The sequence below is a fragment of the Puma concolor genome, chromosome A1 (genome assembly GCF_028749965.1).
Source record: "Puma concolor isolate L17-30 chromosome A1, mPumCon1.1.hap2, whole genome shotgun sequence".
NCBI classification, from domain to species: Eukaryota; Metazoa; Chordata; class Mammalia; order Carnivora; family Felidae; genus Puma; species Puma concolor.
In genome coordinates this window covers 222,959,112-222,985,581 of record NC_141667.1, presented here as the reverse complement: position 1 = coordinate 222,985,581, position 26,470 = coordinate 222,959,112, and the positions used below count along the sequence as shown (strand labels likewise).

The 26,470-nt window shown below is 39.5% G+C and overlaps 1 protein-coding gene across 1 annotated transcript in view; it reads right to left on the bottom strand.

The window, feature by feature from the left end:
* The window catches only part of VPS36 (vacuolar protein sorting 36 homolog), a 29,964-nt gene extending 5,120 nt beyond the window's left edge, over positions 1-24,844 (bottom strand). Inside the window, exons 1-10 of the mRNA XM_086712907.1 lie at positions 24,689-24,844; positions 18,277-18,345; positions 16,128-16,198; positions 13,268-13,382; positions 12,113-12,202; positions 11,304-11,390; positions 3,261-3,293; positions 3,061-3,138; positions 2,293-2,427; positions 605-670 (exon numbers count right to left, since the gene is read on the bottom strand). Of these exons, the coding sequence (XP_086569033.1) occupies positions 605-670; positions 2,293-2,427; positions 3,061-3,138; positions 3,261-3,293; positions 11,304-11,390; positions 12,113-12,202; positions 13,268-13,382; positions 16,128-16,198; positions 18,277-18,345; positions 24,689-24,784 (840 nt within the window). The 5' untranslated portion in view covers positions 24,785-24,844. The remainder of the gene's footprint in view (positions 1-604; positions 671-2,292; positions 2,428-3,060; positions 3,139-3,260; positions 3,294-11,303; positions 11,391-12,112; positions 12,203-13,267; positions 13,383-16,127; positions 16,199-18,276; positions 18,346-24,688) is intronic.
* Between the last annotated feature and the right edge of the window lie 1,626 nt (positions 24,845-26,470).

Here is a 26,470-nt window from a genome sequence, read left to right as displayed (position 1 = left end):
CTCGTGAACCTGGGGTGGGCGCTTGAAAGATGTAGGAGTTCTCTGCACAGAGGTGACCGCTGACACCGCAAAACTGTTTGACTGAAGGGCACAAAGAGTGCACGGACCATACACATGTGGGTGTGAAGGGGCAATGAGAGCTGAAGAGCAGCCACTGCTGATTCACGGCCAAAGGCAGAGGGCAGCTTTCCCTCTGTTTCTCTCCAGGCCATCTGTGTCCAACCCAGTTAGTCCAAACACTGAACTGTCACAGGGAAAAGGCCTCATACACAACCTTACTAATCACAATACAAACACAGAATATTAAAGCCAGAAGGTATCAATCAGTCCAAATCCTTGTTTTAGACGTAGGACAACCGAGTCTCAGTGAAGTTAAAAGTAAGCTACTCAAGGTCAATCAGCATGTCACTGGTAAAACCAGGAAGAGCGCTTACCTCCTAGATCCCCAGGGCAGGACAGCATTCTTGTCACTGCACCACACTGCTTCTCAGATGGTTTTGATATTCTCAACCCTTCCTCAAATTGTATTCACTGCAGGGGAACTTGTATTATGTTAAGAAAGTCTATATTTAGTTAAAAGAATATCTAAATGTTCTATTCTTACCTCCATTCCTCGAGCTCGGTTTACTAAACAGTATACCTCCGTAAGTGACATTATTCCCCCTCGTTCCTGTTAAAATACGAAATTTAAAAAGTATTATGTTATAGTTCACACAAGTTAGCATTCCTTAACAGAAATCATAAGCAGAGTGAAATCAGGATTCATAAAATTTCCTAAGAAGCCTTTTAAAAACTAAATTTGCACACAGGAAAACCTAGCCAGATACGTGAAGCATTTCAAATTCAGTATTTGGACTTTAACATCATTATTACTGTTTCAACATTTACATAAATGAAAAGAGGGCCTCTACACCAAGTTTCAAAAAGTGTATTTAAATGTTTTGAGTATTACAACTAATAAATGAAAAAATTATAGAATTAAATGGCAATATCACCATTGTAATCTCTAATGAAGTAACAGACCTAGACATTGAGTGTTAGTAGCTGCTAACATCACACAAAAAAAAGACATTCTGTACCTGCTGACGGAAATGCACAGCACCCTCTATGAAATATCCAGCAGAAAAAAAAAAAAAAAAGAACTTCTAGATATAACTACCAGTCTACAGGGAATACATAAGGCAGGGAAGTATGTTAACATACAAGTCAGCAAAATCCAGACTCTGAGACACTCTATAAGAAAAACCACTAGTTTCTTCAGTAAATAAATTTTATAGGAGAGAAAAAAAGAGGAGAGGGAAACCCACGGAATTAAAAACAAACAAACAAACAAACAAAAAAAAAAAAACACCTGGGTGGCAAATCAACCAATTGCAAAGTATCCTGATTTGAACAAACTAACTATAAGAAAAAATGTGAACACTAAGTAGGTATTTGATTTTATTGAAAATAATTTTTAATTTGTGAAATGGGATTATAATTACATTACAGGCATCTTTATCATTGTAATTACATACTGAAAAATTTATAGATAAAGTAATGTGATGTCTTGGATTTGCTTTAAAATAATATTTTTTAAATGTTTATTTATTTGCTTTGATAGAGTGCGTGAGAGTGGGCCTGCGAGTCGGGGAGGGGCAGAGAGGAAGACAGACAATCCAAGCAGGCTCTGCACTGTCAGTGTAGAGCCCTACACGGGGCTCAAACACACCAACTGTGAGATCATCACCTGAACTGAAATCAAGAGTCAGGACACTTACCAACTAAACCACCTAGGTGCCCCTGCTTTAAAATAATTTCGAGTGGACAATGTTTACAGATAAACCTGGATGATGGGCATGCAGGGATTCATTATATTTTTCTTATTTTGTCATGTTGGAAATACTTCTTAATATGAGTGCTTTAATAAGTAAAGTTTTGATTGCCTGAGTCATGTTAGAAGATATATCTGTGTTATCAAATTATAACAGTACACTATATATTCAGACTAGATATATAGAAATATATGTAAACATCTAGAGATCATATGTTTCCTTTTGAAAACAGGAGAGAAGAAAAACTTTATATCAAATAGATTTAGGAAGTTACAGATATCTGAAATGGGAATTGAAAACAACTTAGATTTTGACAAAAAAAAAAAAAAACCCACTAATTTAATATTCCTGAACAAAAAATAACGTGTTGGCTGAATAGTAACCATACTGTGAAAGGAGTTAAACTCTTGTTAAGATTTCCGATGACACGGAGAAAATTTAACACAACCGAAAGAGACCACTCAGGTTTTGTTTTTACCTCCAGCGGTGCCTGCAGTATCCCAGCCAGCTGTTTGGCCAGCTGCATGTGGTACTGTGTGCCCGAGCCGCAGGTCTCCCTGGTAACTGGGTTAGCTATTCCCATGCTCAGCAAATAGGATTTAAACCTGATGGTCTATAATAAGAGGAGAAAGTGCACAAAAAGACTAAAAAGCAGAATTAGTCTTTCCACCCCAACATTGAAAATCTTTCTATCATAAATTCAATTCTACTCAATTATATCTGTATCTACCCATTTCTTCTACTGTGTTTTGACAGTGTGAATTCTAAGAAAGTGGATTTCCAGTAGTTCCCTGTGTGAAGCTAATTCTTCTTCTTTTTTCTATCTTGATATCTCATACTCCACTGAACTCATGAGTTTGGTGTGAGAAGCGGCTAGGGAGCAACTATGCTGTATTTAAGGCCAACCAAATGATACAGCCAAAAACTTAGAAAGGAAAATGGCTGTGACCAGATTGTACTGAAATTTACTGAAACAAGTATCAAATTTATGGATATGTATAAAACAACCACTCCTTCCACATTTCAATATCTCTCTTTTCCACACTCTAAGAGAATGTACAGAAGTATCCTTTAATCCTACTAGAACCAGCAAAGTTTTTATGGTTGACTTTTTCGTTAGCACTTTCATATACTCGCAAGTCCTAAAAGAAAACACTCCATTAAGAAAGAAACTGCTAAACCACTGAAACATCACTGTTATTTGTGTAATCTGGTTTCTAATGCCTTAAAAAAGCAATCTATTTACCTCATCTTCTGTGATGTCACCTTGCTTGTCTTTAATCTTATTAGCAATTGATTTTGATAACTCCACCATTTCCTTAGCCTGTGAAGAGAACAGCAAAAGACTGAAAAAAAAAAAGCCCCTAAAGTGCCTTGTTAACAAAACACAAGTTCAAAACTTACATCATAATTGGTAAGAATTTAATAGGTGTAAGTTACATATACCTTGACCATTAGCTTGCTGAGGTCTTCAAAGGCCTGAAATGAGAAATGAGTTTTTGTTGGAATCTAAAGATTGAAGATGTTTTTAAGTAATTGACAAAAATTTATGAAAACTTCTTACAAATATCTATTTATATAAATATTTACATAAGTAATAAGCCTATCTTATTCTAAGGATTCAGTTTAGCTAAGAAACCATAAATTTTCCAAAACAAACTGCAAAAAACAACTTTTCAAATTTTCAAAGAAAAAGGTTATGATTGATTAAACAAACAAAAGGTGACATAAGTAATAAATCGTTCAGAAAATATTGTTTACTGTTCTTTCACATAAGTAAGAGAATTTGTCACTGGTTCTTGCCAAAACCATTTCCTGATGGGAGGTCAAGAATCAAAGGCATTGTAAAGCTTTCCTGGTTGAAAATGGCAATGTGCAGCTGCCAGAATACTTCTTTGGGCACAACAATTTTGGCTTTAATAGCAGGTGTGACTTAACTGAAACTGTAAACCTCAGCCTCTAAATATTGAAGAGTTTATACTTGTAGCGTGGGATGTAGTGGATATCACAAAAGAAGAACATTCAAATACCACCAAAATATACCTAAATAAAACCCATTAATTGTTTGATTTACTACAATGAGTATCCACTTCAAAGGCCTCTTCAAACTTTAATCAGACATATTTATAGTAAATCTATTTCATATCGCCAAAAACGTACTTCCAATGAAGAACATCTGCCAAATGATGTGCACAAATGTTATTTTTTAAGCCAATTAAGCAACTTCGCATTAACTGAAGAATCTTTTGGTCGATACAGAATAATGGTCAGCAGATTCTGATAAGCCCATGCCCATCTTAATCACATACAGAAAAGTATCCCCCATCTGCAAAAGGATTTTGCTAAAAGAATAGAGTGTTGTGTAAGATTCTTATGGCCAGACTTACTAAGGCTAATACTGAGAACAAAGGGGAATGTGCACACACCTAACAGGAATTTCCTCAGATAAACAAAAGGCTTAAACACTGGATTCTTATCAGTAACAGCCAGCAGATGCAGGAAACCTTTTGTGGGAAACTCGGGGCACCAGCTCTGAAACTAAGTCAACTCTAACATTTAAATGGAGGGCAAATCACACACCAACCTAGTTTTCAAAAATAAAAGACACAGACACTTTACACACTTAGATTTTTACTTTGAATATACAAAATATTTACAGATTTCTTTTACCGGGGTAGGGAACACTAGTAAGACAACACTTTAAAAATTTTATATGGTAAATCACTTTATTTACTAGGTTACATTTCCATAGAAAAAATATGCTAAAAGTAATAGTGAGTCCACACAGAATACATCAATTAGCTCTCTTGCTTACAGTCTGTAAAAGACAAATACAAATATTTTAGTGTCTTAGAAGAATTATCTATATTTTAAGTAATCATAAAACACAAATGAAAGCTTCCTCACATCTATCCATATTATTATTCTAAAATAAGGAATTAGCCAATTGTCCAAAAAAGAGGTAGAGAAACTACCTACAATAAAAGCAACACATGTGCAAATGCAAAACAGATGCATTTGCCCATTCTGCTATTTTATCTGCCAGTTTATAGAACTTTCTAACCCTCTACCAAGTCCACAGTCAAATTTCTACTCCAATTAAAAAAAACAATGACATCTGCTTTAAAAATACCCTCGTAATGCTGATTTATAGCATTATTTCTTGTTTCCAGTCATTAATTTGGTTATCAGCTTTAGTAACTATTAATATATTCTTGAATATTCTGTTTTGGTTTTCTTGATTTTGTACCTTTACATATTCTGTTCCCTCTACCTGGATCCTCTTATCTCTACTAGTCTTCTGTTAGTGCCTGCTAAACTTTCAGGCCTTGACTTCCATTACTTTTGCTAACAAGACTTCCCTGAACCCCAAGGAAGTTAGAGGCCATATAATGTGTTCCTGCTGCAGCCGCCATTTTCTCTAACGCAGCATTTCTCCTGCTGTAGAGAATGCCTGTTTGCTTGCCTGTCTGGTGCATCATCACAATATCTAAAACATCAACCTGATGCAGGGCTTGCACAAAGTGGAGAGCAAGGACCACCTGCTGAATAAATCACTGACCTGCATGAACGAGCACGATGACTGTATTGAATCCTTTGAGCTATGCAACTCCATGGAAATTAGATTGAAACACAGCAGCATTTCATAAATTAAGAAAAACATTATTTTGGGTTTTTTTAATTTAAAAAAATTTTTAAGTTTATTTATTTAGAGAGAGACAGAATGAGTGGGGCAGGGACAGAGACACAGAATCCCAAGCAGGCTCTGCACCATCCGCGCAGAGCCCGACATGGGGCTCGAACTCACAAAACCGTGAGATCATGACCTGAGCAGAAGTTCGATGCTTAACCGACTAAGCCACCCAGGCGCCCCAAGAAAAACATTATTTTGAACACCAAATTGGTATGGCACAATTCAGAAGAATACTAATTCAAAATTAGTTCACTGCTCCGTGCCATCTCCAAAAGTGTCACACAAAAGGATGACAGTAAATGTCACTGAAAGAGAGCAGTGATAGTACCTTCTGAATGATAAAGAGAGTAGCTATGATGCAGTCGACTACACTTGTCTGCAAATCAGAAGACTGAGTTCTCATAACCCTGGTTCTGAATCTAGTCACTAGCTCTGAGATGATTACTTCTCTGGATAGAAAAAACCCCTTTAATGCCAAAATGCTGGAATTTTATGAATTTAAAGATTCTGGAAAGATGGTGGCTATGGCAGCATAGTTTTTTAATCTCTCTAAATCTTAACATGAAACAAGACAGCGCAACTAGATCTCAAAACCAAAAACCCATAGGCAGCATATACTATAAAACTAAATGACAAAATAGCTATAATAACCTCAAGATAGGGGTGCCTGGGTGGCTTAGTCGGTTAAGGGACTGACTCGATTTCAGCTCAGGTCATGGTCTCGCAGAGTGTGGGATGGAGCCCCAAGTGGGGCTCTGTGCTGTCGGCACAGAGCCTACTTAGGATTCTCTCTCTCCCTTTCTCTCTGCCCCACCCTTGCTCTTGCACGCTCTCTTTCTCAAAATAAATAAATAAACTTAAAAAAAAAAAAAAAAGAGAGAGACGAAGGGGGGAAGAAAGGTCCAGATAAAAAACAGAGGAAGGGAATAGGGCCAGGAAACCAGAAAGCAGGCCACCACCGTTTTTAATAATGCATCAACACAGAAGGAAAGTGGGCTCTGTGGAATAAGACCAGCTACCCGACACTAGGCCTTTCTCTGAAAGGGCAGCAAAACTAATTTAACGTAAAAAATAGTACAGCAGGGGCGCCTGGATGGCTCAGTCAGTTAAGCATCTGACTTCGGCTCAGGTCGTGATCTCATGGTTTCTGAATCAAGCCCTGTATCAGGCTCTGCGCTGACAGTGCGGAGCCTGCTTGGGATTCTCTCTCCCTCTCTCTCTGCCCCTTCCCTGCTCACACTCTCTCTAAATGAGTAATAAGCTTTACAAATAAAAAGAGCTGTTTCAAAAAAAAAGAAAAGAAAAATAGCAACAGCCAAGCAGCAAGGTCAAATGCCACACAAAGTTATTATGAGAAAAAAGAAAATAAGGAGAGTAACATTACAGACAATAAAAGCAAGCCAGACTGACATGCTCATAGATCGGATCAAATAACCTTTTATTTCAACATGAGCTAAAAGACGTTAATAAAATGACACAAGCCATGAGTAGACAAAATAAGTCAGAAATGAGGTGACAGGATTCATGAAAGAATTTTTAAAAAATCAATTCAGAAATAATGACTATATTAGACAGAACGCAAAAGTGAATAAACACAACAGATAGTATATTAAGAGAAACAAAAGTTTAAAAAGAGGGAAATCTTCTAAATGAAACAGAAATGAAAGAGATAAAAAGGGTCTGAAAGAAAGTTGCGAGCAGTAAAGCTAGGCAGTAGAGCTCCAGCATACAGCTAACAGAAGTCACCGAAGAAAAATTAAAAGCAATTATTAAAAGCTATAAAATTGAAAAAAAACTCCCTGAAATTAAAAGAAACAGTTTCTGGGGCGCCTGGGTGGCGCAGTCGGTTAAGCGTCCGACTTCAGCCAGGTCACGATCTCACGGTCCATGAGTTCGAGCCCCGCGTCAGGCTCTGGGCTGATGGCTCGGAGCCTGGAGCCTGTTTCCGATTCTGTGTCTCCCTCTCTCTCTGCCCCTCCCCCGTTCATGCTCTGTCTCTGTCTCTGTCCCATAAATAAATAAAAAAAAAACGTTGAAAAAAAAATTAAAAAAAATAAAAAATAAAAAATAAAAGAAACAGTTTCTGGAACCGAATTCTGAAAGCGTCCCGTGTACCTGAAAATAACAACCCAGAATGACTAACACATTGACATTCTGCTAAAATTACTGGGCTTTCTAAAAAAGGGGGGAAAAAAGCCTTTGGACATCTAGGAAAAATACTGACTTTTAAGGTGGTGAAGAATTAGATTAGCCTCCCTCTTCGACAGCAGCACTTCATGCCAGACACAAAACTGAAAGCAACCGATTAAAGGCACTCAAGGAAAGAACACGTGAGCCAAGGATTTTAAATCCACCAAATGACTTCATGTACAAGGGATACAAACATGCCAGAACTCAGGGAATACTGTTCCCGTGAGCACTTCTGAAAAATCTACTGGAGGGAGGTCCACATCAGGACTGGTGGTGTCACACATAGTTACCTGTACAACTAGGACTCACTGAGAGCCAGAGCGGAGAGAGTGCACCCAGTGGCTGAATCTTCAGATACTGCACATCTATGTTTAAAATTGGGAATAATGGGGAGTTCACATACACACACACACACAATCTTTTTAACTGTTTTAGTAATTATTTGGTAGTGGTATCCTGACTTTGAACAGGAAGTATCACTATGACCTTATGAGGCACTTGTACTCAAACAAATAAACAAACAAACACCTAGCTCTTTCCACTAAAAAGGACTAGAAATAAATAAAGATCAGCCCAGCAGAGATAGAGTCCTAGCAGGCAGATTGTGTTTTAAAATATAATTTACCACTAAAACAAAACAAAACAAACAGAGATTCTTAGGTAATGATTGATTCCAGATCTGGGGCAGGAAACATACAAGATAGTTCTGGAACTTTTGTCACATCAAATAGTAAGGAAGCTATCAAAGTCCACCAGGTCACATCAAAAATACTAAGGGGCCAACCTAAAGAGGCTCCCACTGGCCAAAGATGGGACAATGTGGGCTTTAAACAGGATAATAATTGTAATTGATTGAAACCCACCAAATATGTTACAATTTATGAGTTCACAATAATATGTAAAAAATTCCAATGAGTTGCCATTAGAGGATAAGGAACCAATTCATTATGCTGATGATAAAGAAAAAGTCATTTATCTTGCCCCATATGAGTAGTCAAATAGATGAAGGGAAGCAGCTCTTCAAAAAGGATTTCAACTAATAAATAAAAAATAAATCCTAAAATATTGCCATTTGTAACCACCAAAGAACCAAAAGATCTATGCACCGAACATGAACAGCTGCTGACAACATCAACAAAGACATGATGTGCCTCCTGAGGAAAGAATACAGTATCACCCTAATCTTATCAAAGGGATCAAGGAGAAGTCGGATGAAGCCTCTGGATCCAGCTGCCAATTTGCAGGAAATACATAGAGCCGAGGAACACGTACAACTTTACCATAAATGTGAGATCAGCAAAACCTAGACCATGGGCACTTACTAGGCCAAATGACCTTGGTTTCTCAATGATAATCTATATTTTCAATTTAGTGGGCCAAGAATTGGTACTATGATAGTTAATTTTACATGCCGACTTGATCAGATGATGAGATTCCCAGGTTTTGACGTTATTGATGTGTCTGTGAGGATGTTTCTAGATGAGGTCAGCATTTGAAATGGTAGACTTAAGCACAACTGCCCTCCTCACTCTGGGCGGGCATCACCCAATCCACTGAGAGTCTGAAGGAACAAAAGGTCGAAAGGAGAACTCACGTTTTCTTTCTCTGCCTGACTGCTTAAGACAAGACAGCAGTCTTACCCTGCCCTTGGACTAGACCTAAACTGTCAGTGCTCCTGGTTCGCAGGCCTTCGGACTCAGATTAGAATTTGTATCACCAACTTTCCTGGGTCACCAGCTTGCAGTTGGCAGACTGTGGGATTTCTCAATCCCCACAATCAAACAAGCCAATTTCTTATATTAAATGTCTTTGGGGGCACCTGGGTAGCTCAGTCAATTAAATGTCCAACTTCAGCTCAGGTCATGATCTCACAGTCCATGAGTTCCAGCTCTGTGCTGACAGCTCAGAGCCTGCAGCCTGCTTCCGATTCTATGTCTTCTCTCTCTGCCCCTACCCTCCCTCTCAAAAGTAAATAAACATTAAAAGAAAATTTAAACGTCTGTGTGTGTGTCTGTGTATGGAAAGATAGATGTATATAAAGGTATATGTTGATATCTACATCTATATATCTCCTATTGTTTTTTTCCCTCTGGAGAATCTTTTCTTTATTTTTTAAATTTACATCCAAGTTAGTTAGTGAATAGTGCAACAATGATTTCAGTAGATTCCTTAATGTCCCTTACCCATTTAGCCCATCCCCCCTCCCACAACCCTTCCTGTAACCCTCTGTTTGTTCTCCGTATTTAAGAGTCTCTTACGTTTTGTCCCCCTCCCTGTTTTTATATTATTTTTGCTTCCCTTTCCTTGTGTTCATCTGTTCTGTGTCTTGAAGTCCTCATATGAGTGAAGTCATATGATACTTGTCTTTCTCTAATTTCGCTTAGCATAATACCCTCTAGTTCCATCCACATAGTTGCAAATGGCAAGATTTCATTCTTTTTGATTGCTAATACTCCATTGTGTGTGTGTGTGTGTCTGTGTGTGTCTGTGTGTCTGTGTGTATATACACACACAGACACACACACACACACACCTTCTTTAGCCATTCATCCATCGATGGACATTTGGGCTCTTTCCATACTTTGGCTATTGTTGATAGTGCTGCTATAAACATGGGGGTGCATGTGCCCCTTCGAAACAGCACACCTGTATCCCTTGGATAAATACCTAGTAGTGCCATTGCTGGGTCACAGGGTAGTTCTATTTTTAATTTTTTGAGGAACCTCCATACTGTTTTCCAGAGTGGCTGCACCAGTTTGCATTCCCACCAGCAGTGCAAAAGAGATCCTCTCTCTGTGGAGAATCTTGATTAATACAGGTATTCAATAACTATTTGCAGTTTAGACTTTATGTGACTGATACACATCCTTGAAATTCTATGAACAGCACTAGTCAATGGGATTTAACTTATAAACTATTATTAAAAACTAAAGAATTACTTCATAGAGTAATTTCATAAAAATCCGAGACCATCTTTATATAAACACAGGAAAACAAATGGTATGTTCAGATGTATTAACTAACCACAGAGTCTAATATGCATAACTGGTTTCCTTAATTAGAATTCTTCCCCTTTCACTTGAACTTCCTCATAAAAACACTGTAATGCGCATGCTCAGCGTTGTTCTCCTAGTGGAAATAACGGACTGGTTTGAGCCATTCTTACTATCTCTGTGTCTGGTCCCCGAGTGGTCATCAGCATAAAGCTGTGTGGTATCTAACCAGGTTAACAGCCACAGAACAGCATTTTTCCCTCAACTAAGTTAACCAAACAGCCAAAATAATTATACAGAGGACCCTGAATTCATTAGCAGTATTATCCAATCAATTCCATCTACACTTTAAAACTTACACAACACACCATGTTTTCTAACATCAGAGAAAACAAATTTGCACTGTTTTTATTTCTTTTTGGAAAAGGATTTTTACAACATGGTTTGGCTAAATTATGCCAACCAGAAGAAGACCTGGAATAAGAGACTGTGGCTTCAGGCAAACTAAATATATTCCAATATACAGAACGGAATTAGTCATCAGCTACATCCAAAAGAATAAACACAAATGGCTGAAAAAGACAGCTGACCGGAACTTATGTTAAGAGTTACCTCAGAAATGTTTTTGTCAGTTTCTTTCCTTTTTTCTTCCAACTTCCTTTCAATGCCTACAATTCCCACAGCCCTTATTCTTCCTGGCTGAGAAACAAAAGTAGAAAATAAAACATACAAAATAGGAAGGACACAATCTTTTGCAACCCACCACAATGTGTTTTCAATGGTGGAAAAGGACCCACAAAGAACCAAAGAAAAACAGCATACAATTACATCTAGTTTCCTTTCAAAATATTTGTCAGTTTCTTGTCATACATAGTGATCTTCAAATCAATATTAAAAAAAAAAACTGTATATACAATAACTGGCATATTTTACTCTGTATTTTAGATAGAAATTAAATTCATTTTTGTTCTTTGGTAAACTATTATATACGTATCATATTTAATAGGGTCTCAAACATGCAAGAAATTATGGTTAAAAATTCTGGTATTTGACAGTTATTACACAAAGTACTTTCACACATTTGAGTGTCTGTCCACAGTTGGTGGTTAATTTAGACTGGTCTGAAAAACATCACCTAGAGGCACTGTCTGTTCTCTGATGCCAGACTGATTATGAAGAACAGAATGTAGTGAATGGAATCTAACTGTGACCACCCCAAGAGTTACTCTGGTAAGTAGTCATTTGTTTTTGCTAAGTATCTACCATGTGCAGAGCACTAAACTAGGTTCTCTGAAAATAAAGGTTTTATCAGAGTACCATTTTGTTTCTCACAAGTTCTATAATCATAGAAATCTTTTCCCTTAATGAAGATGCAAGTACAGAATTGAAAACATTGGGTTAAGAAATAGTTTCAACAATACCTGGGGTCCTCTATTTGTCGGTAAAGCTTGGGAAACTGGCATATTCTCCCATCTTCTCTGTGTCATTTCCTCAGACAAACGCCTATAAAACTGTTGCGCACATACATACACTTTAAATGAGTCAGTCAGGTTATAGTATCCTTATACAAATTATTACTTAACATTTCTTTAGTTGAAAGGTCTGTTCAGTCATTGCAAAAAGCCTAGAATTCTCAGAGACATCAAAAGAAACCAAAGGAAGTTCTCTTCTTGGATCAGCTTCAGAAAGCACAAAGGAAAAAAAAAAAAAGAAAGAAAGAAACGGACCTTCTATTTAAGTGAGCTATTCTCAACAAAGAGATGAGTGACAATGAATAAATAGACTTACTTTAAACAATCCTGCATATGTGGATTGTTTTCAATCTATAGTGAAACAGACAGAGTGCCAAGAAAAATATACAACCATTATCCATGAAGGAAGCGGAGAATAATTTGTCTAGTTAAAATGTGAAGCCAGAAATGAGAGCCAAAATATCACTACACCCACAGAAAATCAACTATATTTTTTACCAACAGTGAGCATGACTGCAATTAGTCACTTATATTTGCTTAGTGCCTACTGTGTGAGGAGCACTCGGTGAGGGGTTATAGAAAAAAAAAAACATAAATAATTTAGGATACCAATGGGGGAGATAAACATACCCTTGTAAATGTCTGAGGAATACTTATATAGTCACTTACTAATCAGAACCTGTAAACTATCATATCATGGAGTAAGTAGGTAAGTGATTAGATCTATATGGAGTCAGTAAAGAAAGACTGCCTGATTTAAGGCTGATGAGCTATCAGATACCAAGATAGTTTAACATTTCACTGCATTATACTCTGCCTCCTTAACCAAACCACTGAAAAGTCTACTAGTGGCCTAATAGCATGACTTAGCATATTGCCAGCTTCTGGGTTTTCCTTGTGACCACACCCTCCTGCTTCCTGTTCTCACTGGAACCTAAACTTCATTTTTCTACTGATAAGGCTTAATCTATTAGAAAAATTTTGTTGTAAAAATATGGTGAAACCTGGTATGTTGTACAATACGGATTTCCATCGTATTAACAAACAATAAAAATACACACAAGTACACATTTCTAGTCCAATTTTATGCATAAAAAAGCTCACCTCAATCTGGCCATGTTCCTTGAAGGAGAGTTTGATGTAGGAGTTCTTACTACTCTGGAAAGGACCAGGTTCTTTGTTGGGTGGAGCAGGGTGAAGATGAACCACTATTTTGGCACTAAGGAATAAATGTAATGAATTTAATCACCTTTAAGCATCACTAATTCTATTTTCATAACCTTTAATATATTTCAGTTCACTTTTAAATTTCATGTAGAAACAAGGGACATCTTGAAAGGAATTCTATATTTTTTATTACATCAGTATTAATGAACCTTTCAAAAATACCTCTACTTATAATTTATAAGCTACGAACCAAGACATTCAAGTTACTAGTTCTATAGATTAATTCAGAAGGTGGTTTCAAAAATAAGTTCAAAATAAGTTTGTAAAATTTGGGATAGTTCATTACGTTGGCTTATGATTAGGGTTTTCCATGGACAGAATCATCCCCAGAGGTTACCAGGGGGGCCTCTAATTTCTGCCAAAGCATACTACCTTACTCATTTGAAAACAAAATGTGAAAACTTATCTGTATAAAACTGGCCAGCTGACATTTTGTTAAAACTCTGTCCAAAACTAACATTCTACAGTATAATTTTTGGAAAATGCCATTCAATCAACAGCATGATCTAGAAGATAATCCAAGAGCAAAAACAATTCTCAAAATGTTGCTGCTCTAGAAACACAAACTACCATAATCTTTATGACTACCATTATGTTCTATGCTAATAAAAATATCACTATATTTGTTCAATTTTATAAGCCTTTTTCCACTTTTTCCCCCAGCCCGCTCAATAAACAATCTTCTTCCGAAAATTAACAAAACCAAAGCACTCAGTCAAAGTATCCTGGATACCTAGCTTAGAGCCTTTTGTCAAATGAAGGTTAAAAATCCCAAAGTCAGCATAAAATATTCAGGCCAGTTTTTAAGTATATTCATTTCACAGGTCATTCAATTGCCATATTTCAAGTTTAAAAACCACCAAATCAAAGAAGCATCTTGGGTTATGAGATGTTTGGTGTTTTGGTGTGTTTTTTTTTTAAGAGATAGCACCATGTGTGTGGGAGGGTCAGAGGGGGAGAGAAGAGAGAGAGACAGAGGAAGAATGAATCTTAAGCAGACTCCATGCTTAGCACGGAGCCTGACACAAGGCTCAATCCCACTACCGTGGGATCATGACCTGAGCTGAAATCAAGAATCGGACGCTCAACCGACTGAGCCACCCACACGCCCCAGGTTATGAGATGTTAAAAGGTGAAACGATAAATATATGTGTGTGTGTGTGTGTGTGTGTGTGTGTGTGTGTGTGTGTGTATCTTTGAATCAATGAAATATGGTAATTGCTTGGGAGGGAAGAGATGAGAACTAAAGAGAATGTTTGAGAAAAGTTAACCTGGCATATTATTAAATTCTTACCCACTGGACATGGTTAAAAATAAGACACTAATGGGAAAGTAAATATTTTAAATATTTTTGTTACAGTTTAGATTCCCTTGGAAGACAGCAGAGGAAAATTCAAATGATCTGGAACACCTTAAAGTTTTACTTTGTAGAACTTAAGAAAAGTAATACATACAAATATTGAATCATTATGTTGTACACCTAAGTCATACAATGCTATATGTAATTATACCTCCATTTGAAAAAAAAGAACTTAAAGAGATGGAGACAAATGACGAGGGGAAAAACAGAAATTAGAGAAATAGCCTACTCTAAAAATCTATGCCTTTATTAATTTTTTTGAAATGTTGGTCAATTTCTTTTATGTCAAATAAGCAATCTTTCACGCTAGCTACATTATAATTAAGGGACACATTGCATTTCTAGTGGAGTTCAACATTCATTTAACCTCTACTGAAGTTAACTATACTAATGCTCAAGATGGGCCCACATGGAAAAAAAAAGTTATCAGCGATATTTGTTCATAACTGCCCTCAATTACATGTACTGAAAAAATAAACCCAGAATTTTTTATGTACTTGATTAAACAGAAACATTTGAACGTGTGACTTTAAACCAGGGTGATCACATGTCCTGGTTTGCCTAAAACAGTCCCCATTTTATGCTTCCTTGGTCCAATTATAAACAGCACCCCCTATTACTTTTATAAATGTCCCATTTTTGACAATAACTGTTATGATACTTCTATTCTATGATACTATTATGATACTTCTATGATACTTTCTATATGTGAAAAAGTCAAAGTGGAGAAACTTAATGATCAACTAGAAATGGGAGTAAGGGGCACCTGGGTGGCTCAGTTGGTTAAGTGTCCAACTCTGGCCTAGGTCATGATCTCGCCGCTCCCGAGTTTGAGCCCCGCATGGGGCTCTGTACTGACAGCTCAGAGCCTGGAGCCTGTTTTGGATTCTATGTCTCCCTCTCTTTCTCTCTCTGCCCCTCCCCCACTCTGGCTCTCTGTCTCTCTCAAAAATCAATAAACATTAAAAAAATTTTTTTAAAAAGAAAGTGAAGTAAAGTCAGTCATTTTTCTCAGATGAGTCCTTTCTGATTTTAAGTACTACATACACAGAGGTGCAAAAGCAAATGTTTGTGGAAATACATGCAGTGACAGCTGGCTGACATTGATTTATTTTGATCCAAGGATATTATATAGCAAACCTTGGTACTTGATTTGTGTTTTAAGAATGACTTCCATTTACCCATGAGTTTAATGTAGGAAAACACCTTCTTAGGGGAGCTCCTGACCAATGACCACTATTTACAAAGCCCCAAACCACAATCATTAGGTTCACTCCCACATATGAAGTCATGGCACAGCAATATATCTACCAGGCTAATAATAATAGCTTGACTGGAATGTTTTTTGTGAAAAGACTGCAGTATATAACACCTCACCTTTTCCCAATTCCAGCTGCCTGTTCTTCAATGAACACAATCTGGGAAAGAGGAATGGCCATGCAGCACTCCTAGGAGGAAATCATCAGAAAATATGACTCTTCAGACTCATCAGAGGGGGTACCTGGATGGCTCAGTCGGTTAAGCGTCCAACTTTGGCTCAGGTCATGATCTCACGTTTGTGAGTTTGAGCACCGGGTCAGGCTCTCTGCTGACAGTTCAGAGCCTAGAGCCTGCTTCGGATTCTGTGTCTCCCTCTCTCTCCCTGTCCCTCCTTCACTTGCACACTCTCTCTCTCTCTGTCTCAAGAATAAACATTACAAAAAAAAAGACTCATCAGAAATCCTTGTTTTATAGCATTTAATATAGCATCATATACCTTTAAGGTACTTAATAATAAAAACAATTTTAAAAATTATAATATGAATTTAGTCCTTAAGTAAACTGAAGAAAAACTGAATGAAACAGTACTGTGGTGGCATTTTGCTGCATAGAAGAACACAAGAGGTTGAAGAGAAACTGTTCTCCCTCTCTCTCTGCCCTTCCCCCACTCATGCTCTGTCTCTCTCTGTCTCAAAAATAAATAAACATTAAAAAAAATTTTTTTTAAATGGGGCGCCTGGGTGGCTCAGTTGGTTAAGCATCCAACTTCGGCTCAGGTCATGATCTCACAGCTTGTGGGTTCGAGCCCCGCATCGGGCTCTGTGCTGAGGGCTCAGAGCCTGGAGCCTGCTTCAGATCCTGTGTCTCCCTCTCTCTCTGCCCTTCCCCTACTCACACTCTGTCTCTCTCTGTGTCAAAAAGAAATAAACATAAAAAAGGTTTTTTTTAAAAAAAAAACTATATCTACCTTTGTTTTTACAGTAGGTACATCTTTTTAAAAGCACTACTTATATGAAAACTTTTTATATATATTCTTATAGAGAAGACAAAAAAAACCAGAACAGGTAAATCAAAACCTGGAGTGTTCTATATGGGTGATTCTGTGGTTCTATATGGGTCATTCTATATGGGTGAGACACCTGTTCTGTGTCTCCCTCTCTCTCTGTCCCTCCCCACTCATGCTCTGTCTCTCTCTCTCTCAAAAATAAACATTAAAAAAATTTTTTTTAATAAATAAATAAAAAGTAAAAGAATTAGACAACATTAACAGTTCTAGGGTGTGCCTTACCAACAAGGTCAATATCCCCATGAAAGGAGATTGATTCTTGGGGCTAAAAAGAGTCAGATTTTATAATAGTTAGTGGCCTTTAAAGAGCCTCAGTACAGTATATACTTTGCCTATAAAATACAAATGTCATGATGGGGGGCCAGCAATTACGAAAATAACACAGATTGCTTATTTACTGGCAACACTGAAATTTGCACATACACACACACACACTTTCAAGTTAAAGCTCTTTGGAATAAAAATAGCTTTATACATGGAACTTGTTTTCTCTTCCTAGAAATGAAAAAACAGGGAGGTTTCTCCTCTTGCTGAATGACTTTGAGGCCATTCTTCTCAGTATCTAGGTTAAAGTATCTACTTCCCAGCAGACCCATACTCCAGATTCTCAGTCAGGAAGTTTGTTTTGAGGACCCCTGACAACAGGTGGGAGAAATACTGCTGTTACACACGGAACATTCAGGTATGCAGTAGGCTGACTGGTGTTTAAAAATGGAGTGACCATAAGTCTCTCTCTGTTTAGCAACTATAGACTTTTCTGAGCTGAATGAAGGACAGCCTCTAACTCCTCTATCTGCACTCCATTCAGAGAGATCATATGAGACACTTCTTGACATCGTGAAAACAGAAATTTAAAAAAAAATTTTAATGTTTTATTATTTATTTTAGAGAAAAAGAGAGAGAGAGAGAGCAAGCAGGGGAGGGGCAGAGAGAGTGGGAGACACAGAATCCGAAGCAGACTCCAGGCTCTGAGACGTCAGCAGAGAGCCTGACGCAGGGCTGCAACTCATGAGCCGTGAGATCATGACCTGAGCCAAAGTCGGACACTTAACCAACTGAGCCACCCAGGCACCCCGTGAAAATGGAAATTTATTGCATCTGTTTAATTCCGACAGACAGACAGACAGACAGAAAGAGACTTCAGGGATTTAAAACCTACAACAGATTTAAAAAAAAAAAGACAAAAAGCCTTTATCTTACATGATTTTTCTGATCTCTCCAAATTAGTCGGTGTGTACTAAGAAGGAGCGTCCCAGCATCAAATTTTATCTAGAAAGACAAAATCATCACAAAATATTAATGATGTATCACTTAATGCAGTCCAGATTTTCTTCCTCATAAATTACACACAAAAAAGTTAATCATATAAATAAACATTTGAGAATTAGGCTTACCACAAATTAAAGAGAAGCAATGCTATACGCTTCATAAGCTGTATATATACATATATATATATGTATATATACAGCCCTGATAAAATTAGGAAAAAATTGCAAACAACCAAATGAGTAACAATAGGGTAGTAGTTAAATCAAGTATGATACATTCATACTGTGGAATCCAAGCAGAGGTTAGGAAGAATGAGGTATAGCTCTATGGACTATCACAGAACTATACGACAGAGTTAGTGGTGAAAGAAGCAATTTACAGCCTATTACATATAATGTAATCAGACAGAAATAGAGATAATCTCCATATCCCAAACTTCATATGAGATATATGCATGTGTCTACACATACATACACCCCCCCACACACACACACGTAGTATAAAAAGATATAAATGCAATACTCAGTGATCTGTTAACAATGATTATCTCAAAAAAGTGTGAGGAAATGGGAAGAAGAGAAGCAAAGGCCCCCTTTTTTAAACTATCCATTTCATTACTGATTGAATTTTTTACCGTGAGATTGAATTTGTATATAACACTCATATAATTTTTTAAAATAATTTTTAAATAATAAGAAAATAGACATAAACCTACAAAAATAAGTGTGGCTGGAGATTCAATCAATGACACTGGGACAACTGGGTTCTCCAGTAGAGAAAAAAAATAATAATAATGATAATGTTGGATCTATACCTAATATACTTAACCAAATTAAATTCTAGATCAAATATTAGAGTTAAAAAAAAGAAAAATTATAAAAGCACTAGAAAAAATGAGAGAATTTTTAAAAAAAAATTTTTTTAACGTTTATTCATTTTTGAGAGACAGAGAGAGACAGAGCATGAGCAGGGAAGGGGCAGAGAGAGAGGGAGACACAGAATCCAAAACAGGCTCCAGGCTCTGAGCTGTCAGCACAGAGCCCGACACAGGGCTCAAACTCACGTACTGAAACCGACTGAGCCACCCAGGCGCCCCGAGATTTTTTTACATAATGTAAGAGAAGGTCTTTCTAAGAAAAACACTAAGCCCATTAGCATTAGAGGCAAAGATTTATAAAGTGAACTCCACACACACGTACACAAATTCCTTGTAGCAAAAAAACACCAAGGCGAAGATGGCAGACTGGGGAAAATAACTGAAACTCACATCAGAGACAAAGGGCTAATTTCTGTAACATATAAAGTACTCTTACAAATCACTTTTAAAAAATAGCCTGTAATCCATCAGAGAAATGGGCAAAGACTATTAACAGAAAGTTCACATAAAAGGAACTACAATGACTCTTAAGCACATTAATAGATGCCCAACCTTGCAGATAACAAGAAAAAAGCCAATTAAGAGAACATGAGGGCAGTCCATCCAGGAGATTGGCAGAGGTCCAAAAGCTTGGTAACACCATGCAAGTGAAATGTTAGCGAAATAAGCACTTGCACACCTTGTTGGGAGCCACAACCTCCACTGAGGGCAATAGATTAATCTATCAAAAATACAAATACACATATCCTTTGATCCAATTTATCTACAGATGAATCCACACGTGCATAATCATACACTACTAGGTTATTCATTGCTGTTTGTGAAAAGCAAAATATAGGAAATAAGTTAAATGCCCATCAACAGAGAAATGTACATCCACACAATGAACTACTACTCAGTGATTACAAAGAAATCAGGAGGCTCTATCATAGTAAAGTATTTGATAAAATCTAAGATGCCACTCATTATGAAATGCATCCTGATTCTGGTTGTTAAAATGTGTGTGTGGGGGGGGGGAGGGGGGTGGGGAATGGACATTTAGAATTGATGAAATATGGTAAATTCTCCACACAGATGAAATGAAAAAAGCGAGATGCAACACTCTGTATGCATAGCATATTACAAACTTACATCTTAAAAAAGGAAACACAATTTATACAAATACCTATGCATGATACATATGCACAGCTCTCCAGAATGATGCACTGGTTAGCCTCTGAGGGGGAACTGAGTCACAAAGAGACAAAGGTGAAAGGGAGACTTTTAACTTTATACTTTTTGTGGTTTTTGAATTTTTGTCATGGGATTGTATCACCTACCCAAAATATAAATGTAAAAAATGTTTTTAAAAACTGTAATACAGGGGCACCTGGGTGGCTCAGTCAGTTAAGCATCTGACTCATGATTTTGGCTCAGGTCATGCATGAGCTATTACTGAGTTCGAGCCCCTCGTCGGGCTTGCTGCTGTCAGGGCAGAGCCCACTTCAGACCCTCTGCCTCTCCTCTCTCTCGCTTGCTCACTCAAAAATAAATACACAGGGGCGCCTGGGTGGCGCAGTCGGTTAAGCGTCAGACTTCAGCCAGGTCACGATCTCGCGGTCTGTGAGTTCGAGCCCCGCGTCGGGCTCTGGGCTGATGGCTCAGAGCCTGGAGCCTGTTTCCGATTCTGTGTCGCCCTCTCTCTCTGCCCCTCCCCCGTTCATGCTCTGTCTCGCTCTGTCCCAAAAATAAATAAACGTTGAAAAAAAAATAAATAAATAAATAAATACACATAAAAAAGAGATTTTCAAAACTTCTTTTTTTGTCAATGAGTAAGATTTCCCTTTTCCAAAAGCAAGTACTTTATCAACTTGAGTACCTGGTGCTACGTTACAGCACAACAGTTCTGATTAAGCAGATGCACTTTCTTGCACTGAAATTCAAGCATAAGGATGTATGTTAAAGCTGAAGGCAGAGTATATTCCATTACTCTGTCAATTAACAATGTGCGCATGTAACGCTGATGCTCCAAGTGAAGATATTGTGTAATAGTTCCCTTCAGGGATTCCAAGGGATTATGAGCTAAACCTGATAGACAAGTTTAGGCTGGTTTGCTCCAGCCACTCAGAGCTAGAACAATTTTAACTACTTCAAAGTTGATGTAACTTAGGCTTTTGCTGGACAAGCTCTTACCATGTTTTGTTTTGTTTTTAGTTAACATTTTTCTTTTATAAAAGTAATACAGTGTAGAAAATTTGAAAAAAAAATGGAAGTCTAAAAAAGAAAATGAAATCACTCATAATCATACCAGCCAGAGTGTGTGTATGTGTGTGTGTATATGTGTGTGCATGTGTAAATAATTTTTAAATAAAATGAAGCCATTATATTTGTAGGTTTATAAGTAGCTTTTTTCAGTTAGCAGCCTCTCATTAGTAATTCCTCATGCTGATTAAGGCATATCCCATTTTAATTAACAAAACTCTACGGTGGTCACTGAGATTGCTTCCAATTTTCCCTATATGTAATAATATATAATATATATAATAGTGCTGAGATGAGCATCGTCATTCATTGTATGTTTATGCATCTCTGATTACTTCCCAAGGGTAAATCCCTAAAAGTCAAACAGCTAGCTGGAAGAAAATACACATTTTCTAAGTCTCCCAGTACATGCTGCCAACTTGCCACTTTATACGCTGCTAACCTGCTTCCATTATTATTTAAATTAGCTGAGGCTATAGAAGCTTTTGTGAATTTAAACAAATGACCTGTCTACGCTACTTAAGAAAACATACTGTGTGGTCATAACGGGCCCATGAAAACTGTGCCTGTAGAAACAAGCAGGTGCTCATTTATTCACAAGAGACGCTTGGGCGGTGGGAAGAGCCCAGTCTACTCTAAATGTGTCACCTCAGATGGGTCACAGTTTTCTCAACTGTCAACTGAGTGTCCTCATCTTTGGGAGGATTCACTATATTAAGCATTACATAAAGAGTCTGGCACTGGTGACTGCTACATTTGTGAAAGCATTGTAGCACAGTCAATTAAGCAGAGCCTTTGGGAGTCTGATCAACAGAGATTTAACTCCTGTCTCTCCTGATAACCAACTCTGTGGGCAAGTCACTTTCTAAGAGTTATTTTCTCATCCATAAAATACTCACCTCATATGCCCAGTAATAGGATTAAATGAGATTGTACGTAAAGCTCCTGGCACATAGTAGGTACTCCTATTATTCAGGTCTCTTTTTTTTTCACGTATTTCACACCCACGATGAGCCAAAAGATACAAGGGTGAGCAAGGCACACTTCCTGCCCTCCAGGAGCGTCCACCTGGCCTATGAGACAGCCACGTGCATGCCTGCCCGAGGAACGTGTTGGGACGCAAAGCTATGAAGGCTAAGCAGTCTGGACTGGAGTGTCCTAGACCAAGGGAGCCAGGGAAAGACACTGAAAGGGAACTTGACCAGATCTGGAGGCTGATAAGGAGCTTCCTAGAGTCTTCAGACTGCATGAGGTCTGGAAGCTTTCCAGCAGATGGAGGAAGCCAGGACATGGGACTTCCCCCTAGGAATCAGTCTAGCCCTCAGTCACACTGGGGACAGCTCAGCAAGTGACTCATTAGATGCAGCTCAGGGACCACAGCGGTGAGCAAGCTTGTCTTAGAGCTCTGCTTCCATTTCAGGACACCTACATTCCTCCCTCACTACCCTCAGCCTTTAGAACAGTTAAGAATTCTCGACGAGATCAAAGGATCTTAACTAAATTCTTCCCAGTACTTTTTTTGTTAATCCTCTGCTAACTATATCTACTTGTCCATTAAAATAGGCAAAAAAAAAAAAAACAAAAACAAAACCAAAAACAAAAACAAAAACAAAAAAACAAAAAAAAAACCTTAAAGGAAACACTAGAATTCACTGATTGAGCAATGGTTTTGCATATACAGGTCCTAATGGTTTTGACTTGTTATGGTCTTAAACGGACGTAGGTGTATTATGTGCCAGCCAAGATGCTCCTAATTTGCATACTGGAGTTACATACAACAGAGGGTGGTGTTCTGCAAAAGTGTGACTTCCAGCATGGACTGTCTTTAGGGGAGTTTCTGAAGACCAATCTATCATTGTCAGCATTCAGTTCTGAATGCTGAAGTTGATTATGCTTCCTATTTAAAACAGTTCCAAGGGTGTAACCTTCATTCAAAAACCATTTAGCTTGTCACTCGGACCGAGAGATGCAAACCCAATTGCGATCAAGTTAACCAAAGTGCTGAGGCAGGAAATGGAGTAAAACCAAGCAAGTTATTTAAGAAAAAGACCCTGACTTGATAAGAGAGGAAACAGTACGTGGAAAATGCCCTTAGGGAGGCAGAACACCTGGGTCCGGTGTCATGTCAGCTGCGCCTGTAGACAGCTGGGTAACCCCTGCCCTCCATGACCTAGGAGGAAGGAAGCCTCGAGCTTCTGCAAGCACCGACCAGGAAAAGCTATGGGTCAAGGAACAAATGCAAAAGTACGGAAGGAAGTTTCATCAATAACACCACAAAGAAGATGAGAGAGCAGGTGAAAACTACTGGAAACTAAAAATCCTGGTTAGAATAAGCGGGTTTCGAACATTTTTCTGATCAGGACCAAACTTCCCCAAGAAGATACGGCCTGACTGCATTGGCAAACAGCTGCGGCTGAGGCCAGCAAGTCTGTTCAGGGTCACGTCCACCTGGGACAAAGCCAGGGCACCTGCTTCTCCTGCACGGAGCACCCCTCCCTCTCCCCTACTCGCCCCCCCCCCCCGCCCCTTTAAATCCTTCTGGCTTCGCCGGGACGGGGAGGATAGGCTTCGGGATGTGAGTCCACCGTCTTCCCAGGCCGCCTGCCTCCTGAGTAAAGCAGCCTGTTCCCCAGCGCTCGTGTCTGGAGTACTGATCTTCCCGCGGGGCGCCGCCCGGGCTGAGCCGAGCCGGTTCCCCGGGAGGTAACAGTCGGACGGAAGTCTCCACCAGACGCTCACGCCGGGCTAGTAACACTTGTCTCCATTCGCAAGCGCCTCTCCCAAGGTTTGCGCCCGGGTGACAAGGCATGGCCTACCACATCACTTCACTAAACAAACGCTCAAGACTCCTTCCTTAAGTCATTCCAGGAAGAAAAAAAGGGGGGGGGGGCGGAAAGGCGACCAGTGAGACCCGGACACGCTTCTCAGAAACCCCTGCGGGGCACTGCCCGCCGCTCGCTGGGGCAGACCGCACGCCCGCCGGCCGCACCCGGCTCGGCGAGGCACCCCGGCCAGCGAGCCGGACAAAGGAGGCACCGGCCCGGCGCGGCCCGCCGTCACCGCGCCGGATCCGGGCCCGAGGAGCAGGCACCCGGCCAAGCCGTCTGCCGTCCCCGCCGCTCCCTGAGCGCGGCCGCCCAAGCGCCGTGGCGTGCGGACCCGGCACCCGGGCGGAGGCCCCTCAGGCTGGCCAGACGGCGCACCCGTCCCCGAGGCCGCCTCTACCTTCTCCTCGCCGTCGTAGATGCGCACGCCGCGCTGCTGGATCACCAGCGTCTCGTTGATCTCCAGGAGGCCGCTGGTCCACACGAAGCGGTCCATGGCCGCCGGCAGGCCGGCCTCCGCCGCTCGCCCGCGCCGGCGCTCGGGGGACGCGAGCCCAGCGCTGAACAGCCTGCGGCGCCCCCTGGCGGCGGGCGGGGCGGAGGCGGGCAGGAAGGGAGCGTGCTCGGGAAACCTGGGGTCGTGCGTAGAGCGCCCCCTGGCGGTCAGTCGGCCGGTGGCCCGGCGGGGTCGTCCACCCCATCCTTTGTCCAGTTCGGGCACAAACCCGGAGCTTGCAAGGGACATTAAGGGAGGCCAGGACGCAGCTTGGACTTCCTTATTGTGCATTATCCCTTGTATTTGTGCCGTTTTCTTGTCACTGCCCAGCATGTTGTCACGTTCGTAAAAGGCTGTAAATAATACTGGAACTTTTCTTTCCAAATGAAGATTTATGGCCTGAACTGTTCTCTACACAGCTGCAATCAGTATGGAAGTACTACCTTGGTCCCCCCCCTCCTTTTTCCCCATAAAACCATTTTCATTTAGGGGTGCCTGGCTAGCTCCGTTGGTAGAGCATGTGACTCTTGATCTCAGGGTGGTGAGTTCAAGTCCCACACTGGAGTGGAGCCTGCTTTAAAAAAAAAATCATTTTCATTTAAACATTTTCAGTATCATGAGTTTACTCTAGACGATATTTTAATGTGTACATCTTCCATAATTTATCTGTGCGTTGGTACCCACAAACCCTGGCAGCTCCCACCTGCAGGGCTTCTGTCACTACCCCTTTCCTTTTATTTATACACTTTGCATTATTTGTAGTGCTACAATTGATATATTTTTGGGCTTTTAGGATTATTTTCTTAGCGTGTCTTTCCAAAATAGAATTATTGCTTTAAAGAGTTTGCACAAATTTTAGCTTGCTACATATTGGGGACTTATTTAACCAGAATGCAGTGCCACCAGCAAATTGGTCTTTTTCCCAGGCTAAGTAGCTCTGTCTATATTAGATGTTATCACTTTTGTTATGTTTGCTACTTGATAGTGATTTTATTCTTTTATTTTTCATTTACTGATGAGGCTATTTCTCAATGCCTTTTAATCGAAAGAAAATCCTTGTCCTGAAGAATGGCTAACACCATATGAAGTTGGACAGCCTCCACTTAAGAGGATAGGATTATTAATTTAGACCAAATTAAACTGGCCAGGAGAAGAAGAGACACAGAAAAGGAGATGGAGAAGGAGCCGCTGGTGAGGTAGGAATTCAACCAGGAGAGCGTGGTGTCCTGGAAGCCAAATAAAGACAGACTGTTAAGGAGAAGGAAAGAGACTGTGTAAAAATCTGCTCATGGGTCAAGACCATGGGAGTGAGGATTCCTCACTGCTTTGACTTATTGGTGGAGTTATTGGTGGCCTTGACAAGAGTGAGTGCAATGGAGGGGTGGAAGAACAAGTCCTAATGGAGCGGTCTTAAATGAGAAAAAGAGGAGAGGAATTGTAGATAGGGAATAGAGACCACTCCTTTGAGGACTTTGCTGCAAAGGAGAGCAAAGAAATGGGTTGGTAACAGGAAGGCGGAGTGAGGCTGAGAAGTTTGGATTGTTTGTTAATTTGTTTTCCAGGTAGAAAAAAATAATCGTATGTCTGAATGCTGAGAGCAGTGATTGAAGGCAAAGCACTGGTAGGCGGTGAGAGAGGGGGATGTGCTTGGGTGATGTCCTTGAGAAGATGAGAAGGCACAAGAGA